General features: G+C 44.5%; 1 protein-coding gene across 3 annotated transcripts in view; it reads left to right on the top strand.

The window, feature by feature from the left end:
• LOC100661788 (zinc finger protein 883-like) overlaps nucleotides 1-6,573 on the top strand; it is a 34,591-nt gene extending 28,018 nt beyond the window's left edge. For all 3 annotated transcript variants that reach the window (XM_064286208.1, XM_023541923.2, XM_064286207.1), the window contains one exon: nucleotides 52-6,573. In XM_064286208.1, coding sequence (XP_064142278.1) covers nucleotides 197-1,933 — 1,737 coding nt within the window. In that variant the 5' untranslated portion in view covers nucleotides 52-196 and the 3' untranslated portion in view covers nucleotides 1,934-6,573. The remainder of the gene's footprint in view (nucleotides 1-51) is intronic.
• The last annotated feature ends 10,642 nt before the right edge of the window (nucleotides 6,574-17,215 follow it).

The raw sequence follows: 17,215 nt of genomic DNA, 5'->3' as shown, positions 1-17,215 counted from the left end.
GTGAAATGGGAACAAATTTATTTCCAACAGCATGTTGCCTATTTTTAACAGAAGTCATACAGTAGACAACCTCTGTGAAAGTAATGAAGACAGTCAGTGTGGGAAAACCTTCAGCTGGATTCGAAATCTTACTGTGCTAAAAAGAAATCCTCCAGAAGTAAGTCCTTTTGAATGCTGTGAACATGGAAAAGCCTTCATGGATCACTCATCACGTAAGCATCACACCAGATCTCACCCTAGATGCAATACCTGTCAGTGTAAGGAATGTGGAGAATTGTGTGGTTGTTCCTCTCACCTGACCACTTCTATGAGAACTCTTACTGGGAAAAAACCCCATAAATGTAAGGTATGTGGAAAGGACTTCATTTGTATCTCACCCCTTAAGAATTCTGTGATAACACTCACTGATGAGAAACACTATGAATGTAACAAATGTGGGGAAGATTTCTGTAGCTTCTTATCCTTTTGGACACATGTGAGAGGTCATAAGTGTGAATGTAAAGAATGTTTTAAAACCTATAGTTGTCATTCATCCCTCATTTTACATAAAAAATTTCATATCAGAGATAAGCCTTATAAATGTAAGGAATGTGGGAAAGCCTTTAATCATGCCTCATCCCTCACTAGACATATAGTAACTCACAGTGGAGCGAGGCCTTATGAATGTAAGGAATGTGGGAAAGCCTTTAGTCAGTCCTCGTCCCTCACTACACATATACGAACTCACAGTGGAGAGAGGCCTTATGAATGTAAAGAATGTGGGAAAGCCTTTAGTCGTTCCTCACACCTCACTTCACATAGACGAACTCATAGTGGAGAGAGGCCTTATAAATGTAAGGAATGTGGGAAAACCTTTAGTCAGTCCGCATCCCTCACTATACATATGAGAACTCACAGTGGAGAGAGAGCTTATGAATGTAAGGAATGTGGGAAAGCCTTTAGTCATGCCTCATCCCTCACTACACATACAAGAATTCACAGTGGAGTGAGGCCTTATGAATGTAAGGAATGTGGGAAAGCCTTTAGGTGTTCCTCACACCTCACTTCACATATAAGAACTCACAGTGGAGACAGGCCTTATGAATGTAAGGAATGTGGGAAATCCTTTAGTGAGTCCTCAGCCCTCACTACTCATATAAGGACTCACAGTGGAGAGAGGCCTTATGAATGTAAGGAATGTGGGAAAGCCTTTAGTTATTCCTCAGCCCTCACTACACATATAAGGACTCACAGTGGAGAGAAGCCTTATGAATGTAAGCAGTGTGGGAAAGTGTTTAGGCAATCTGCAAACCTCACTACACATATAAGAACTCACAGTGGAGAGAGACCTTATGAATGTAAGGAATGTGGGAAAGCCTTTAGCGAATCCTCAGTCCTCACTACACACATAAGAACTCACAATGGAGAGAAACCTTATGAATGTAAGCAGTGTGGGAAAGCCTTCAGTCATTCCTCAGCGCTCACTACACATGCAAGGACTCACAGTGGAGAGAGGCCTTATGAATGTAAGGAATGTGGGAAAGCTTTTAGGCATTCAGCAAACCTCACTACACATTTAAGGACTCACAGTGGAGAGAGGCCTTATAAATGTAAGGAATGTGGGAAAGTCTTTAGGCAATCCGCAAACCTCACTACACATCTAAGGACTCACAGTGGAGAGAGATCTTATGAATGTAAGGACTGTGGGAAAGCCTTTAGTGAATCCTCAGCCCTTGCTGCACATATAAGAACTCACAGTGGAGAGAAGCCTTATGAATGTAAGCAGTGTGGGAAAGCCTTTAGTCATTACTCAGCCCTCATTACACATATAAGAACTCACAGTGGAGAGAGGCCTTATGAATGTAAGGAATGTGGGAAAGTATTTAGGCAATCCACAAACCTCACTACACATATAAGAACCCACCATGGAGAGAGGCCTTATGAATGTAAGTAACGTGAGAAAACATCTAGGAGTTCCTCACACCTCACTAGACAAAGAAGAACTCACAGTGGAGAGGCCATACAAATGTAGGAAAGCCTTGAGTTGTTTCTCACACCTCACTTCACATACAGGAACTCAAAGTAAAGAGACTATTCTAAGTCAGAAGTGGAATGTTTCACTGTTTTATAATTTCAAACAGCAAATTTCTGAAAGTCTATGATTAAAGAACAAAGTTTCTCAGTGAGTAAGAAAGCAGTATAACTCAAAGAAGGGGTCACTAGAGTTACTTCGTGCCTTCGGTAGAGATGACAGTTTCTTTGTAACTGCAGGGCTGTTTTCATCAGTGTTTGTTACTTTCTCAGTCTAAACTAAATTTTACCTTTCTTAAAGTCTTTGACTGTTACCAATAAGGCTGCAGGGAATAGCCTTGAGCAAATGTGGTTCTATATTTTTTAATGTTTTTGTTGATACAATAAAGTACACTGATCTTGTATTTGGTTTGACTGTTTTGTTTGTATATTTATTGCATTTCCTCCCATTCTTTTCTATTGTAAAGTTAACTATTTTACCCTTTATAATTAGTAAGTTTCTCATAGGGGATACTTTGAGGCTATGCAGATATTCTAGTTTTTCATCATACTTTGGCCTAATAATTTTAGTAAAAAAAATTTTTTTTTTTTTTAGTACCCATTGATAATTGTTACCTATGATTATTATTATTGTGATGTTTACCAAATGGTATTTGCTGTCTCATTAATTTCGTCTGTGTTTACTAATTGGAATTCTGCAAGGAATAGCTTTCCCTTTTCTCCTCTTTATTTATCAGATTGTTTACACCAGTATAGGCTAATCCATATTACTTGTTTTTTCTTTTCTTGCTCAAATTGTCCCAGATTTGGTTATTTGGAGCTCCCTTAAGTATGTTCCTGTATTTTTTGACATGTCGCCATTATAATTTGTACATTACTTTCTGTCATGTTCAAGGCTCATCTTGTCCTTTTCCTGTCCAAGCTTTAGAATCAGACTTTTCTCCAAGTAACTCTAATTCCTTCTATTAGAGAATGATATTTAGAAACAAAGATGTGGACATTAGGTATACTTATTACCTCTGGGACCTCAAAGTGGAAAGAGCTAGAAAATGTATGTGAGTATACATATACAGAAACATATTTATACCTGTTTCTGTATGGATCTGTATATATTTCAAAAACCACAACATCATACCTGTATCTCTGATTTCAGTCCAATACCACAGGGTTCATTTTAGCCTTTTCCATTGCTTTATATGTTACTCCTTTCTCTCATAGTAACACTCCTGGCTCTCACTATGCACAGTACATTATTTGCTGAATCTTAGAATATACATAAAGTAGTTTCAGAACTGCTAACTGTGAGGTGATGAACTACCCTGCAGAAAGCAATTTGGCCTTTGTTCGAGTTTCCTGAGAGTTGGACTGCAGCTGAGGCTAATGAGTGAGGGTGGGTAAGATCAGAGGGACCACCTGGTGACCTGATGCTAACCTCTTAAGGCATAATTTAGCTTATTAAGCAAATAAAAGCTGAGAAGTCAAAGGCTTAAGGGAGCTTCCAGTTGGTGAGAAACAGCCATTCATGCAGAGAGTAGCATGTCCTGAGGATATGGAAGCTCTGCACAAGGATCCTCCCAAACCTCACTGTATGCATCTCTTTGTATCCTTTTTTATTTTAAAGCTGTTACCATAGTGATGGCCTTTTTATGCATTCTGTGAATTGTTCCAGTGAATTATTGAACTGAAAGAAGGTTCGAAAGTAAGGGGTCTGGGGACCCCTGATCTTGAGGCTGGTATTCTAAAGGAGTTAGAGGGAACCCTGACACTTAGCCAATAGATCAGAAGTTGGGAGTTGTTCAGACTCCCAAACTTGCAGCTAGTGTCTACCTGTTTGGCAGTCTGAAGGATGAGTTCTTTTAACTTGTGAGGTCTGGCCTAGCCCTAGGTGGCAAGATTCAGAGGGAGAATCCTGCATGGGTGGCTGGAGTCAGAACTAAGCATAAAGACAGGAATCAGATTTCCACATGATACAGTTGGTATGTGAAGTGGGATTTATTAATCTTCTTGGCATAGATAGTAAGAAATTGAAGCCATTAAGCTCCATCTGACCCTAAAATCGATGTCTCAACTACTGTATTACATGATTGGTGGAATTTTGGTGAGGGTTGGAAAATGCGTTGAACCAGACTGTTGTCTGTGCACCTGATGTCTGTACATAGTAAGGTCTCAATAAATAATTTTTAATGAGTGAATGAATGAATAAATAAATGAATACATTTAGAGGCGATCAGGTAGGGACTTCCTCAATTTCTTGCCTCTTCTTACAAAAGTTTCTGCTCCCACACTCATCCACACCTCCATACTCTGTGTCTCAGTGTAAAATTTGGCCCTCTCCATCAGGTCTGGGTCCCTTTCCTTTTCTGATCCATCACACCATCATTCATTACTCTCTCCAGCATCTTCAGTATCTCTTGTCTTCTGACTTTTTGCCATTAGTATCACATCTCTCCAACTTAATTGAACCCTCTTCTGGCTATGTTTCCGCTCTTTTCGTGGTCTTCGTGTTTAAGTTTTTTTTTGAAAAATTGCTATAACCACCCATGTTCTTGGTTTCAACCACGAACCCAGTCAACTTCCACATGTCCACATCTCCAGCAGAGATCTCTTTCCCAGGCTTAAGCCCCAAATATCCTATAATCAAAGAGTTTATCTTGTCATAATTGTATTCTTTATCCACTGCACTACTGCCAGCAGAATGTTGGTTTTTAAATCCAGCATCTGATTATATCGTTGTCCTGCTTAACATCTGTATTTCCATCTCACCTATCTAAAATCCATTTCCCTCTCTGTTTCTTTAGTTTTACATCAAGATTCCTCTGTAAGGCCAACACTTCTAGGAGCCCTTCCGTCATCATCCCAACTACCCTTTCTCCGTACTGTCCTGGTGCTCTTGTTTGGCACCTGGTGCAGCACTGATCTGTGCTCTGTCGTACTCACTGTAAATAGAACTTGGGGCACAGCTTATGCTTGTTTGTCTCTGCTTCTCTCTGTGCCTGTCACACAGAAGACCGTCAAACACTTGAAGCAAAGAATGGTTGGGCGAACTCATTACTTACAACACATCAGGATCTTGGATCATCAGCACAAAGAGCAGGGCCTATCACAGAGTAGGCAGTCTTTTAATGTATTTGAGATGGGTGAAATTAAAAAGATGATGAAATGGAATTTTCAGATCACCTATCTAAGTGGAATGAAAGAAGAGTGGTAACTGCTAGAGGTCTTTTTCAGAAATGTCTTTGTTTTTTTTCTTAAATGTGGTGTCCTCATCTGCACCATATCTCCAGAATAGTAGCAGAGGCATGGACCACTAGATGGTTGTGAATCCTACCTGGATCAGAGTAAAAGTTTAAACCTGTCTCTTTGGATAAAGAATCGTAAGAGGACACCTCAACATAAAGGAAAAAAAAAATCCTCACAACTGGACCAATAAGGAACATCATGATAAACAGAGAAAAGATTGAAGTTGTCAAGGATTTCATTTTACTTGGATCCACAATAAATGCCCGTGGAAGCAGCAGTCAAGAAATCAAACAGTGTGCTGCATTGGGCAAATATGCTGCGAAAGACCTCTTCAAAGTGTTAAAAAGCAAAGATGTCACTTTAAGGACTAAGATGCACCTGACCCAAGCCATGGTGTTTTCAGTTGCCTCGTATGCATGTGAAAGCTGGATAATGAATAAGGAAGACTGAAGAAGAATTGATGCCTTTGAATTGTGGTGTTGGCAAAGAATATTGAATTTACCATGGGCTGCTGAAAGAACAAACACATCTGTCTTGGAAGAAGTATAGCCAGAATGCTCCTTAGAAGGGAGGATGGCGAGACTTCATCTCGCGTACTTTGGACATGTTATCAGGAAGGATCAGTCCCTGAAGAAAGACATAATGCTTGGTAAAGTAGAGGGTCAGTGAAGAAAAGGAAGCCCCTCAACGAGATGGATTGACAAAGTGGCTGTAACAATGGACTCAAGCACAACAATGATCGTGAGGATGGCGCAGGACTGGGCAATTTTGTTCTGTTGTACATAGGGTCACTGTGAATTGGAACTGACTTGACGGCACCTAACAACAGCGATTCATACTGAAGTCTATGATCTTCATCAGTAAGTGCTTCAAGTCCTCTTTCAGCAAGCAGGGTTGTGTCGTCTGCATATTGAGGTGGTTAATGAGTCTTCCACCAATCCTGACGTCATATTCTTCGTATAGTCCAGCTTCTTGGATTATTTGCCCAGCATACAGATTGAATAAGCATGTTGAAAGAATACAACCCTGAACACACCTTTCCTCCTTTTAAACCATGCAGTATCCCCTTGTTCTGTTCTAGTGACTACCTCTTGGTCTACGTAGAAATTTTGCATGACCACAGCTAAGCATTCTAGAATTCCCATTCTTTGCAATGTTATTTATAATTTGTTAGGATCCACAGTAAAAGCAACATGGGGCACCATCCGACCTCATCTGACTTCACAAGTGGAAAGGAGAATCAAGATCAGTGGCCCAAGGCTGATTCCTGTGAGACGGAGGTCAGACATGCCTCTTCTCTCTGCCATCTTTACCAATTCTGACACCAACCATCCCCCCTGTGGCACCCTCTGCTTCTGTGCTGGGTTTGATAATTATATGAATTGGCCACTCAGAACTCACAGACAATACTCATGATTATGGGGTTCATCAGGGAAGTAACAGGTTACAATTTAGGTTCAGGAATGCTCAGGATACAGTTCTCTCATCAGACAGCCTCTTCCCAGCCATGCTTGCAGGCCAAGCTCTCCCTGGCCCTTGGCCTCTGCCCAAAGGCACTCAGCTTCCTTGCTGCATGGGCTGGGAAGCCCACCACACCGTTTCCTGCTACTCGACCTCTGCTACCTTGTCTCTGCCGCCAGGTCTCACTGTCTTCAGCGTTACAGCTCTCTCTCTCTCTCTCTCACTGTCTCCTGGTTCCAGGAGCTTCTCAGTTCAGGGAACCTGAGTCCAAAGGATTTGTTGGCCCTTCTACCTTAGCAGTGGTGATATCCTCTCTTTCCTGCCTCTGGATTGACACATCTCAAGCCCAGTGCAATGGCAAAACTGACCAGTCTTCTTGGTGGGCCACAGTTGCCCTATTTGCACGGTCCCACCCAATCACTTGCATGGGAGTTAGAAGACCATGGTGAAAAATGCCACACAACAGCTATCCATCGCACCACATCCACATAGTCCAGTGCCTTTGCAGAGTCAATAAAAGCTAGACGTGTTTGGGTATTCTCAGCTCTCAGCAGAGCAGGGTCTATCTGACATCAGCAAGGGTACCCCTGGTTCCACGTCCTCTTCTGAATCTGGCTTGAATTTCTGGCAGTTCCCTGTTGAGGTACTACTATAACTGTTTTCGAATTATATTCACATAAAAAAAAAATATATATATATATATATTTTTTTTGCTGAAGATAATTTGATATTGTATACGGGTAATATTCTAATGTCAGTATTGCAGTTCGAGGCTAATTTGTTTTCTTCCGCTCCTTCAGGTTGAGAAATGCTGAGCACACGTGTTATTAGTAACTCCCATGATTTTAGGAGTTTTTGTACTCTGTGCCAGGGGCTTTTGTAGGCACGTGAGTTTAATCGCAGAAAGCTTAGCTTCTGAATCAATTAAAAATGTACAAGGTTCTCCATTTATATATAAATAGTTGTTTCTCCTTGGGAGTTTAAAGCTGTAGAAGAGTTCCTGTTTTTCCCTGGCCCCCTTCATTCTGCATTAGGGGAAGGATGAGTGGTCGGGGTGGAAACCTGTTTCTTCTTTAACTTAAGGGATTCCCTTTTCTACCGGCCAGGTGTTTGCAGTAATGGCAGGGACCGGTTTTGAGTCCACTGGAGGGTTTAAAATTCCTTTTCTGAGTGGGCCATTGTAGCTGAAGGGCCATTAATTTATTTGTCGCCCTGAGCAGCCTGCTTTGTTTCTAAAACTTGAGCAAGGTCATGGGCTAAAGTAACCAGTTCCGTAGTGCCAGCAGCCTTCCAATCTAAAAGACGTCTCTTAACTAAGGCTGAAATTTCAGGTCGAGGCCAGAAATAAATGCCGCCTTGAAGGCCCCTCTCGTTCCTTCATCTGAAGGGTTCAACCCAGAATGTTCCGAAAACTTCTGCAACAGTCAGGTTAGATAATCGTAAACACTTCATCTTTGCCTCGTACACAAGAATGGACTCTTGCCCAGTCAGTTATTGGGTGAAAGTCCTTACGAATTGCTTCGTGTAGCATTTTGGCCCTGTCTGGAGCATCTTTGGGAAGGGTGCTGGCCCTTTTGTCTGTACCTATAGCTAAGTCATCTTGGGGATTTTTCCATTCAGCACATTTTAACCAAAATGTGGCTTCCACAGGGCCGATTAACATATGGACTAATTGAGGCAAATCAGATAATCCGGGTTGATAAGCATGAATAAGGACCTTGAATTCTTTAGCAAATCTATGAGAGTCCTTACATAAATTTGGGAAAACCTTTAGCAATGATATTTAATTCTGTATGAGTCCAGGTCATGAAAGAAATGACAGTGTTCTTTGGATTTTCTCTAGTGCCCACTCTGGGTTCTGCAGGGTGAATTTTAAAAGGCTCAGGAATAGGCTCTGAACTTTCTGGTTTTGGACTCTTTGGTGGGTTCAAACGACTGACCTTTCAGTTAGCAGCCAAGTGCTTAAGTAAGCACTATGCCACTGGGGCTCCAAGCAATGACCTAGAGGTACCTAGAACCGGAGGAATTTATGTTCTGTTTAAAAAGACAGAAAAAAAGGGAGACAAATCCTTCAGCAAAAGTTGGGAAGCCTCTACGCAAAGCAAGTCAGGCTTGGCCCCGAGAGGTGTTCACCTGTCACAGCTCCTGGGATCCCGTGACAAGTGGACAGGCCCCAGAGGTGTTTGCTGTTTCCCGGTGCTCTGATTTTCTCGCTACACTGGATTCTGCAGAAGTAAAATCTCCGTAGGGTTCCTTTGTGCTGGTCGCCAAGAAATGTCCTGGTGAAAACGCTAGACTGACAGTCCCCTAGAAATTATAACAAAGAATTTTACTGAAGAAAAACAAAAAGATCATTTAGCAAGATGGAGAATCATATGGCGCCCAGACAAGAGGCAGCATGTGTTCTGGCTTGCAGGGACAGCAGCGAGGTATTTACCAGATGGAGCAAACAAAGCAAAACGGCTTCACATCAGAGGGGTGCAGCGGAAGGAAGGAAAATTTACAAGGGGGCTGTCAAACTACCAACTTCCCTAACATCAATTTCTAGCCTAACATAAATCTCTTATTTCCCCGATACAAATTGCCTAAAACAATATTTCTAAGGCAAGCCTTGTAAACATTCCTGATGTGGGCGTTCAGTGATTGAATTAGTTAGGAAGGAGATTAAATGAGCTCTAACTTGAAGCCTTTTGAAATGTGAACGTTGCTCATCTGACTAGGAGGGCGTGAGTTAGGGCCTAGGCGTGCGTTCGCCAGACAATCGCCTGAGAACGGTTGAGATGGTAAGATTGTTTGTATAAGCTAAGGCTGGGTCTCTACGCTTTGTGTCACAAGCAGTAAAAACTCTCACAGGAAGCCAACTTGTCTTTTGCAGAAGGCAGAACCAAAAACCAAAACCAAACCCACTGCTGTCGAGTCGATTCCGACTCATAGTGACCCTATAGGACAGAGTAAATTGTCCCGTAGAGTTTCCAAGGAGCGCCTGGCAGAATCGAACTGCTGTCCTCTTGGTTAGCAGCTGTAGCACTTAACCACTATGCCACCAGGGTTTCTGCAGAAGGCAGAGGCAGACTATTTAAAATAGAATTTCAATTTAGGTCTTAGATTAACTCTTCAATCATGCCACCCAGCCCCAGTTTTAAGGTTTGCTTATTCACTGATAAATGCTTAGTCAGAAGCTGAGGGACAATTACTGCAATACTCTAAAATAGGTTCCCTGGAGAATTTATAGGTATTCAATTCTTCATTCTAGAGAGACAACCCCGGCCTTGCCTTACTGCTCAGTGTTCTCACCTGGAAGCCCCCCTGTATTATTGCAGAGAGGGGAATTATAATGTTAGGGAGTTCCACCACAGCACAGCCAAGCTCTTATCTAAGCTACTTTCCAAATGTGTACGCCATGTGTTATAAGGCCTTCCGTGCCTGCTCATGTCGCAGCATTCCAGAGAGATGGTCCCAGACATGGGGCGTGTGCCTGCGTACCTGCCAAGGGCAGTGAGGGAGGGAGGCAGAGGGGGAGACAGCCCTCACCTGTCTGTCATGCAAAGCGTCTGAGCAAGCTCCCAGTGACAGATTTGCACCCTTGGGATCAAATGTCCCTTAAATGTTTATTTAGCAGATCTAGTCTAGGAAAGGGGAGCCCTGGTGGCACAGACACTTCAGCTCTCAGCTGCCAACTTAAAGGCTAGTGATTTGAAGCCACCCCGCGGCTCCACAAGAGAAAGACCTGGCAATCTGCTTTCATAACGGTTACATCCAAGAAAACCTTATGGCGCGGGTCTACTCCGTTACATGGGGTCATTGTGAGTCAAAATCAACTTGACAGCAAGTAACAACAGTCTAAAAAAGGTGCGGTGATGTATTTGTGGACAAAGAGAATTTTGAGAATTACGTGTCATTATTAGTTTCTCTAGCTCCATAAGAAAAAAAAAAAAGAAAGTTAGCCCCAAATTAGGTGGTTTAACACAATCATCAGCATTTATTATCTCACACAGTTTCTGCAGGTCAGGAATTCAGGAGTGACTCAGCTGGAGGTACTGATTCGAAATCTCTGATGGCGATGCTGGTCAGTGCTACAGTCGTCTGAAAACCTGCCTGGGGCTGGATCTGCTCTGGCTGTTGGCACGAGGCCTCAGGTCCTCGCCCTGTGGGCCGCTCCGAAGGGCTGATTGAGCGTCCTCACAACGTGGTGGCTAGCTTCCCCTCAGAGCGAGCAGTGCATGAGAGAACAAGGGGGAAGCTGCAGTGTCTGTTACGAGCTACCCTTGGAGGCCACGTTGTGATGTGTCTGCACAACTGCTTGATGTCACAGCTCAGCCCTGTTCAGTGTGGGAGAGGACCGCACGGGGACATGAACACCAGGAGGCGGTGCTCGCTGGGGGCCATCTTGGAGGCTGGCTACCACAGGTTTGGTACTGCAGATCTCACGACTGGGATGCCTGATGTAGAGATGGAAAGAGCCTGAGAGTAGAAACTGTTTGGGCAACAGAATGGGCAGGAAGGTCCACAAAATGTCTTTGGGGAGCAATTGATTAAAATGAGCAAAAAGAAGAGAAGCCTTTGCAAGGACGTCCCATGCTGAGGAAGAGAGAAGATTTTTGTATGAGATGATTAAAAGTCTGGGCCCCCTGGACCCAGGTCTCTGCCTTACACTGATTAGAATGGTGACAGCTGGAAATGGCGGTCCCCGGACAGTCACCTGAACTGTGAGCTATTGGCACTGAGATTGGGCTTTCCACTGGCAGCCTCTACCAAAGCCTGTGATCACGAATGCTTGCTGTGTCCTCTTGGTCTGGACCAGGGCCTGTGGTCCTCTCCTGCTGATTTAGCCACGCCTCAGCGCCTTCCGATCCCCCAGAACCTTCTTCATCACAGTGAATCCTCCATCTGTCCCTTGGCACAGGCTGTCCATTAGCAGACACTGGGGTACTATTACCTTACCCCCCACCCCCAAAGCTCGTTTGTAATCAGTGGACTCTGGGCTCTGCCTTCATCCCTCATGGGGCCTCCAAAAATCCAGGGGGGGCCGAGACGAAAGCCCAGTGTGCTTCCAGGTTCTCCAGCCTGCACAGACCTTCCCCCTCTGCTGCCCGTGCCCTATTTTAACACAGGGCCAAACTCTGATCATACTCCCCGAGATTCCCAAATGGGACAGGGATATAGTCCCCATTTCCTTCCTTTTTAAATTTTTTCTTCCTCTTTTTAAGACATTCCCCTTACACCAGTGATTCTCAACTGGGGACCATTTTCCACCTCAGAGGATGTCAGGCAGTGTCTGTAGGCATTTCACAACTGCGAGGGAGGCACGTGCTAATAACGTCTAAAGGCCAAGGATGTTGCTTATGTTTGTCCTGGGGCACTTAGCCCTCGTAGAGGCCAGGGCACCAGGAGATAAACTGGCTTAATAACATGGGAGAAAACCCAGGGGTGTTACGAAACATCCCTCTTGTATACAGTACCCAACATTTACTTGGTACTTGACATGAGACGTTTCTCGTGCTGGTGCTTTACCATAGTAGGTCATTTAATCCTCACATCAGCCTTATGAGGCCCATGTTTTCATAGCCTCCCTTTCGCAGATGAGGAGACGGAGGCCTAGGGAGGGTGAGCATTTTTCTCAGGGCCACCGTCTATTAGGATGGCATCAAGGTTTCAGTCTAGAAAGGGAACCCAAGAGTTCACACTATAGTGCCCTGCTCTTTCGCCCTTGGACACGCGTGTCCCCCACAGGGCATTGGTGCAGTCACTGGGGGGAAGACTCACTGCAGAGAAGCTACTGCAGGGCAGCCTTTGTGTCTCTGTTCCCCAGGCTGTAGATGAAGGGGTTTATGGGAGCGACCATGGTGTACAAGACCGAGGCAAACGGCCCTGCCGAAAAGCCTGTGTGGATGTAGAACTGACCTAGATGGCGGGCAGGCTCTGTAGAACAAGGACACAACTGAGAGTTGAGACCCACAGGTGGAAAATGCTTTGTGCTTCCTGTTACGAATTGAATTGCATCCCCCCCAAATGTGTCATTAATCCGAACCCCTACACCTGTGGCTGTAAACGCATTCAGGAGTGGGCAGCGGTGTCACTAGGGAGGTGCAGGGGTGTGGACTGCACCGGGTGACCCTGCCAGAGCGCATGACACCAAAATGACAGTCTATAAAGTTTGTGCAGCCTATGAGCAGAAATTTATTATTTTTTATAAAAAGAGCTCCGTAGTTAGTTATAACATCAAAAACATTATTTCGTAAGCCCAGCTTTCAGTAAACCTACAAGGCTAAATAAAACTATGCTGACTTACTTTTTGAACCTTGTAATGCGCTCTGGTCAGAGCTGTCATTATGACCCAATTACGATGACGCTTCCAATAATAAGGTTTCGTCTGCACGCCTTACAAGCACGCGCTGTTTTCGTTGCTGCTGGTGCTGATTTCGTCAGATTTTCTGGTGTTTTAAGCGCAACGGTGTGGTAATTAGTATTTGTGAACCCATATCCATGGGGGATGACACCATGTGTTACTGCACTGGTGACACCAAGCCTGGTGACGCCCCTGTCCACTGGCCTGCCCTGGTGTAGCCCGTGGTGTAGACAGGGCTACTGGAGCCTGTGGTGTAGACAGTCCAGTGTAGCCTGTGGTGTAGACAGTCCAGTGTAGTCTGTGGTATAGAACTGTATAGTGTAGCCCGTGGTGTAGACAGTCCAGTGTAGCCTGTGGTGTAGACAGTCCACTGTAGTCTGTGGTGTCAAACTGTATAGTGTAGCCCATGGTGTAGGATGGTATAGTGCAGCTCATGGTGTAGACAGTGTAGTGTAGCCTGTGGTGTAGGATGGTCTAGTGCAGCCCGTGGTGTAGACAGTCCAGTGTAGCCCATGGTGTAGGATGGTCTAGTGCAGCCCGTGGTGTAGACAGTTTAGTGTAGCCCGTGGTATAGGATGGTCTAGTGCAGCCTGTGGTGTAGACAGTCCAGTGTAGCCCATGGTGTAGGATGGTCTAGTGCAGCCCATGATGTAGACCAGTGTAGCCCATGGTGTAGGATGGTCTAGTGCAGCCCATGGTGTAGACAGTCCAGTGTAGCCCATGGTGTAGGATGGTCTAGTGCAGCCTGTGGTGTAGACAGTCTAGTGTAGCCCATAGTGTAGGATGGTCTAGTGCAGCCTGTGGTGTACGATGGTCTAGTGCAGCCAGTGGTGTAGACAGTCCAGTGTAGCCCATGGTGTAGGTTGGTCTAGTGCAGCCCGTGGTGTAGACAGTCCAGTGTAGCCCGTGGTGTAGGATGGTCTAGTGCAGCCTGTGGTGTAGACAGTTTAGTGTAGCCCATGGTGTAGGATGGTCTAGTGCAGCCCCTGGTGTAGACAGTCTAGTGCAGCCCCTGGTGTAGACAGTCCAGTGTAGCCTGTGGTGTAGACAGTTTAGTGTAGCTCATGGTGTAGGATGGTCTAGTGCAGCCTGTGGTGTAGACAGTCTAGTGTAGCCCATAGTGTAGGATGGTCTAGTGCAGCCTGTGGTGTAGACAGTTTAGTGTAGCCCATGGTGTAGGATGGTCTAGTGCAGCCCCTGGTGTAGACAGTCTAGTGCAGCCCCTGGTGTAGACAGTCCAGTGTAGCCTGTGGTGTAGACAGTTTAGTGTAGCTCATGGTGTTGGATGGTCTAGTGCAGCCTGTGGTGTAGACAGTGTAGTGTAGCCCATGGTGTAGGATGGTCTAGTGCAGCCCGTGGTGTAGACAGTCCAGTGTAGCCCATGGTGTAGGATGGTCTAGTGCAGCCTGTGGTGTAGACAGTCTAGTGTAGCCCATAGTGTAGGATGGTCTAGTGCAGCCTGTGGTGTACGATGGTCTAGTGCAGCCAGTGGTGTAGACAGTCCAGTGTAGCCCATGGTGTAGGTTGGTCTAGTGCAGCCCGTGGTGTAGACAGTCCAGTGTAGCCCGTGGTGTAGGATGGTCTAGTGCAGCCTGTGGTGTAGACAGTTTAGTGTAGCCCATGGTGTAGGATGGTCTAGTGCAGCCCCTGGTGTAGACAGTCTAGTGCAGCCCCTGGTGTAGACAGTCCAGTGTAGCCTGTGGTGTAGACAGTTTAGTGTAGCTCATGGTGTAGGATGGTCTAGTGCAGCCTGTGGTGTAGACAGTCTAGTGTAGCCCATAGTGTAGGATGGTCTAGTGCAGCCTGTGGTGTAGACAGTTTAGTGTAGCCCATGGTGTAGGATGGTCTAGTGCAGCCCCTGGTGTAGACAGTCTAGTGCAGCCCCTGGTGTAGACAGTCCAGTGTAGCCTGTGGTGTAGACAGTTTAGTGTAGCTCATGGTGTTGGATGGTCTAGTGCAGCCTGTGGTGTAGACAGTGTAGTGTAGCCCATGGTGTAGGATGGTCTAGTGCAGCCCGTGGTGTAGACAGTCCAGTGTAGCCCATGGTGTAGGATGGTCTAGTGCAGCCTGTGGTGTAGACAGTCCAGTGTAGCCCATGGTGTAGGATGGTCTAGTGCAGCCCATGGTGTAGACAGTCTAGTGTAGCCCATGGTGTAGACAGTCTAGTTTAGCCTGTGGTGTAGACAGTGTAGTGTAGCCTGTGGTTTAGGATGGTCTAGTGCAGCCTGTGGTGTAGACAGTCTGCTGCAGCCCATGGTGTAGACAGTCCAGTGTAGCCTGTGGTGTAGACAGTCTAGTGTAGCCCATGGTGTAGACAGTCTAGTTTAGCCTGTGGTATAGACAGTCCAGTGTAGCCCGTGGTGTAGGATGGTCTAGTCCAGCCCGTGGTGTAGACAGTCCAGTGTAGCCCGTGGTGTAGGATGGTCTAGCGCAGCCCGTGGTGTAGACAGTCTAGCCTGTGGTGTAGACAGGGTAGTGTAGCCTGTGGTTTAGGTTGGTCTAGTGTAGCCCATGGGTGCAGGATGGTCTAGTGCAGCCCATGGTGTAGACAGTCCAGTGCAGCCCATGGTGTAGGACGGTCTAGTGCAGCCCATGGTGTAGACAGTCCAGTGTAGCCTGTGGTTTAGGATCACCTAGTGCAACCCATGGTATAGGATGGTCTAGTGTAGCCTGTGGTGTAGGAAAGTATCTCCCTAAATGTCTTAGTTTCCTAGGATTGGCTTAACAGAAATACCACAAGTGGCTGGCATTAAAAAGCAGAAATTTATTTTCTTACAGTTTTGAACGCTGGAATTCCAAATCCAGGGTGTCAGCTCTAAGGCAAGGTCCTTCTTTGTCTCTTTCAGCTTCTAGAAGCTGTTGGCAATCCTTAGTGCTTCTGGGCTTGTAGATGTATCTATCCTTGTATTTACATGGCATCTGTCTTCTCTACATGTGTGTCTCCACGCTCAGAAATGACCGGAGCCCTGGTGGTACAGTGGTTTAGAATAATGGTGAGTTATGGCTGCTATCCAAAAGGTCAGCGGTTGGAATCCAGCAGCCACTCCTTTTAAACCCTATGGAGCAGTTCTCCTCTGTCCTATAGGGTTGCTATGAGTTGGAATTGACTTGACATCAATGGGTTTGTTGTTTTTTTGTTTTTTGTTTTGGCTTGCTCTGAAGTGATTAGATTTAGAACCCATCATATGTGGTACATAACATCCTTATTAACATAACAAAAGAAAATAACTTTCTAAACAAGGTCATATTTACAGGTACAGGGTTAGGACTTCAATACATATTTTGGGGGACACAATTAATCCATAGTAAGTATCATCTCATTACACTGGTGCACAGGATGCTGGGCTAAGGATAATGGCTTCAAGGACACAGGGAACTTTGTAGGGTGATAGAAATGTTCTTTATCTTGATTGTGGTGGTGGGTCCATGGGTCTATGCATTTGTTAAAACTCTTAGAACTATACACTAAAAAAAAAAGAGTGAATTTAACTGTATGTTATATCATTTTTTTATATCATACCTCAACTAAAAATCTTTCTCCATAAAGATCTTATACATATCTATTAAATTTATTATTAGGTAACTAAGTTTTTGTTGCTGTTATATAAATACATAGTATCTTTTTAAAAATTGTATTTTCTGTTTGTTGCTGGTGTATAGAAATGTAATTAATTTTTTTTATATAGAACTTAGGTCCAAAATCCTTTCTGAATTTTGTTAGTAATTCTAACAATTTATAGATCTCTTTTGAGTTTTCTATATAGACATATTGTTTGTGAATAATGAGAATTTTGTTTATTACTTTCTTATTCTTTTATTTTTTTTCCCCGCCTGTTGCACTGGCTATGATCTCCAGTACAATGCTAAATGGATTCAGTGACTGATACTCAGACAGAATGCTCCTAAAGTCTTCACACATGAAGAATTACATGTTTTGTAGGTTTTTGGCATATATACTCTTTGAAGTTAAGAACATTTCTTTCATTCCTGAAAGTTTTTGGTTTTGTTTTCAACTATGGTTATTGAGTTTTATCAAAATCTTGTTCTGTGTTATTGAGATGATCATGTGTTTTTTCTCCTTTAATCCTACAATATGGCGAATTACATTTATGGATTTCTAATGTGAAATCACCCTTGCATTCCCAGGACAAACCCATC

This window comes from Loxodonta africana, chromosome 5 (genome assembly GCF_030014295.1).
Source record: "Loxodonta africana isolate mLoxAfr1 chromosome 5, mLoxAfr1.hap2, whole genome shotgun sequence".
Classification (NCBI taxonomy): domain Eukaryota; kingdom Metazoa; phylum Chordata; class Mammalia; order Proboscidea; family Elephantidae; genus Loxodonta; species Loxodonta africana.
This window is presented reverse-complemented; position numbering and strand designations above follow the sequence as displayed.